The 2,786-nt window shown below is 38.4% G+C and overlaps 1 protein-coding gene across 1 annotated transcript in view; it reads left to right on the top strand.

Annotated features, from left to right (window-relative positions):
- The window catches only part of ALDH1L2 (aldehyde dehydrogenase 1 family, member L2), a 71,154-nt gene that overhangs the window by 41,953 nt on the left and 26,415 nt on the right, over positions 1–2,786 (top strand). Inside the window, exons 14-15 of the mRNA XM_011936988.1 lie at positions 2,054–2,124; positions 2,208–2,313. Of these exons, the coding sequence (XP_011792378.1) occupies positions 2,054–2,124; positions 2,208–2,313 (177 nt within the window). The remainder of the gene's footprint in view (positions 1–2,053; positions 2,125–2,207; positions 2,314–2,786) is intronic.

Genomic DNA, 2,786 nt, shown 5'->3' with positions numbered 1-2,786 from the left:
GCCTCCCAAAGTGCTGGGATTACAGGCGTGAGCCACTGCACCCAGCCAAAAAAAAATTTTTTTAAGGAAAAATTTGATAAAGACACAGGAATAATAAATAAATATTTCATTTTCCTTTTACTATATAATAAATAGCAAACATGGGGTGATCAATGGCAACAACACTAGCTCCAGCACTGGGGATATAAAAGGGAGAGGTAGGGCTTGTAGCAAACTGCAGTATGCATGTTCCTCATAGACTCATAATAACCACTGCAGTACCAGTTATTGCAACCACATTCCCAGCAGCAGAAAGAAGCAAGTGTGAAAGGGGGAGTGGTAAGAGGAATTTCACAAAGCATTCTTACCTTCCCAGTACCTTTTGCTCACATCCCTCCTTGACCATCTCTATCTGCTAAGGAGACTGGGAAACATCGTATTTCAGAACTGAGTACACTGCTGCCAACAATGTTAATGTACAGTCAGACAGACCTGAGTCCAAGTCAGCTTTGGCCCGTATCAGCCAATGTTGTTAAAGTTGTTTTATCTCTCAGAACCTTACTTTCCTCCTCTATAAAATGGTCACAATAATACATACTTTGCAAGTTATGTTTTGAGGACTAGAAACAAATATTTGTACACTACAGGATTAGACAACTCTGCAACATAGCAGGTTTGCACAAAAATGAAGTTTTTATTGTGATTCAGCCACAAAGTCATGCATATATTGATATTTACTAATGGTAGTTCAGGTCCATCTCTTATCCCCAATTATGAAATCCAAATAGCTCTGAAACCTGAAAATTGTTTGATTGGTTCAAACTCATTTGATGCCAAACCCTGACTTGAATGAACATAATCTATTAATAATATTTATTTACATCACTTAGAGTGAATATTCATATGTTTCAGTGAATCAATACTAGTGTGTTTGCATGGACACAGGGAGGGGAACATCACACAATGGGGCCTGTCAGGGGGTGGAGGGCTGGGGGAGGGATAACATTAGGAGAAATACCTAACGTAAATGACGAGTTAATGGGTGCAGCAAACCAACATGGCACATGTATACATATGTAACAAACCTGCGCGTTGTGCACATGTACCCTAGAACTTAAAGTACATTTAAAAAAATACTAGTGTGTTTGATTATGGGAGGCTTATTCAAATCCTGCTGGGGTAGCAGATAATATAAGGTACATGCATTATATTACGTTTCTAAAGTCCAAAAAATTATGAATTCCAAAGACATAACTGGCTACAAGTATTTTAAGAAATTGTACACTCTATTAGTAGTAGCAATAAGATTTTATGTGGCAAAGCAAATGAATAGCTTTCATTAAAGCCTACTATTGTGAATCTGTTAGGATTCAATTGGCTGCATATAACAGCCAACTTAATCCTGTTTTTTAACCCTATTATTTTTCTCTCACTTTCAAGGAGTCCAAAGAAAGGCAGTCAGGACGAGTATGTGAGATGCAAACTCTTTTTCTGTCTTTGCCAGGCCATCTTTAGTACCATGTGACCTCCACCCTGAAGGTTGACTCATGATCTCAAGAAAATCACTGCAGTGCCAGCCATTTCAGCAATAGTCTAAACAGGAAGAAGGAGGAAGCAGACATGGAGGGAAGAATAAAGGAGTTGAGTTAGTCTGGTTTAAATAGCAGTCACCTTCCAATGCTTTGTGCTTATATCTTCCACTGACCATCCCTAACCTGGAGAATGGGAACCATAGTATTTGATCTAGGCATATTGCTGTACCCATTATTAATACAGGGATTCTGTTACTAAGGACAGTGGGGAGAGTGGATAATAGGCAGGCAGTTCACATTCTCTGCCAGGCCAGCAATTGGGAATGAACTAAATGAGAATTATGTTTATTCTCCTGTGTTTCATGGTTCTCTTGAGAAACAAATAGCTGTTCCTTCTTTGGCATGGATATAGTTCTTCTCAACAAACACTCTTTCATATCAGCTAACAAAAAGTAAGAGAGGAAGACAGAAAATGGATCCTTTGAGATGAAATTTACTTATTTAAATTAGTAAAATAAGTATCAACTTTTCTTATTCTTTAGGGTTCTACTATTCCAATCAACCAGGCCCGTCCAAATCGCAATCTGACCTTCACCAAGAAAGAGCCACTCGGGTAAGATAAGGAGAGTGCCTCTGAGTGAATCATGAGTTGTGTTATTTGAAACAACTAAGTGTGTCGAATTTCTTCCCCTGCAGTGTCTGTGCCATTATTATTCCCTGGAACTACCCGCTGATGATGCTGGCGTGGAAGAGTGCTGCATGTTTGGCAGCAGGCAATACCTTAGTGCTCAAGCCAGCACAGGTAAGGCCACAAAGGGCCAGGTAAAGAATCGCCTCCTTCTTACATCCAGTACTTCAAAAGAGTGACATATATTTATAAATAGCAAACAAAAATGAGATTGTATGGCATTTTTCTCATACATCATGGACAACTTTTCATGTCAGTAAATACTCATTTTTAATAGCTACCTAATAACATTGTATGGAGATTCCACAATTTAAAATTTTCATAATAATAGAAGCAAGCATGGTGCATATCAGTGAAGTCCATTGACTTTCTACAAACCAATTCAATTCTTGCAAAATGCCATGTGCCCAACATTTAGGGAATTATTTAGAGTAATTATAAGATATCAGAAAAAGTATTATGCAGGTATTCAAATTTAATTGCCAAAAATACTGTAAAGGCAGAGGTTGCAATGAGCCGAGATTGTGCCACTGCACTCCAGCCTGGGCAACAGTGCGAGACTCTGTCTCAAAAAAAAAAAATATATA

This window comes from Colobus angolensis, unplaced genomic scaffold, assembly GCF_000951035.1.
Source record: "Colobus angolensis palliatus isolate OR3802 unplaced genomic scaffold, Cang.pa_1.0 Scaffold10, whole genome shotgun sequence".
Lineage (NCBI taxonomy): Eukaryota > Metazoa > Chordata > Mammalia > Primates > Cercopithecidae > Colobus > Colobus angolensis.
The sequence above is the reverse complement of the archived record's forward strand: the minus strand, read 5'-3'. Positions and strand labels throughout refer to the sequence as shown.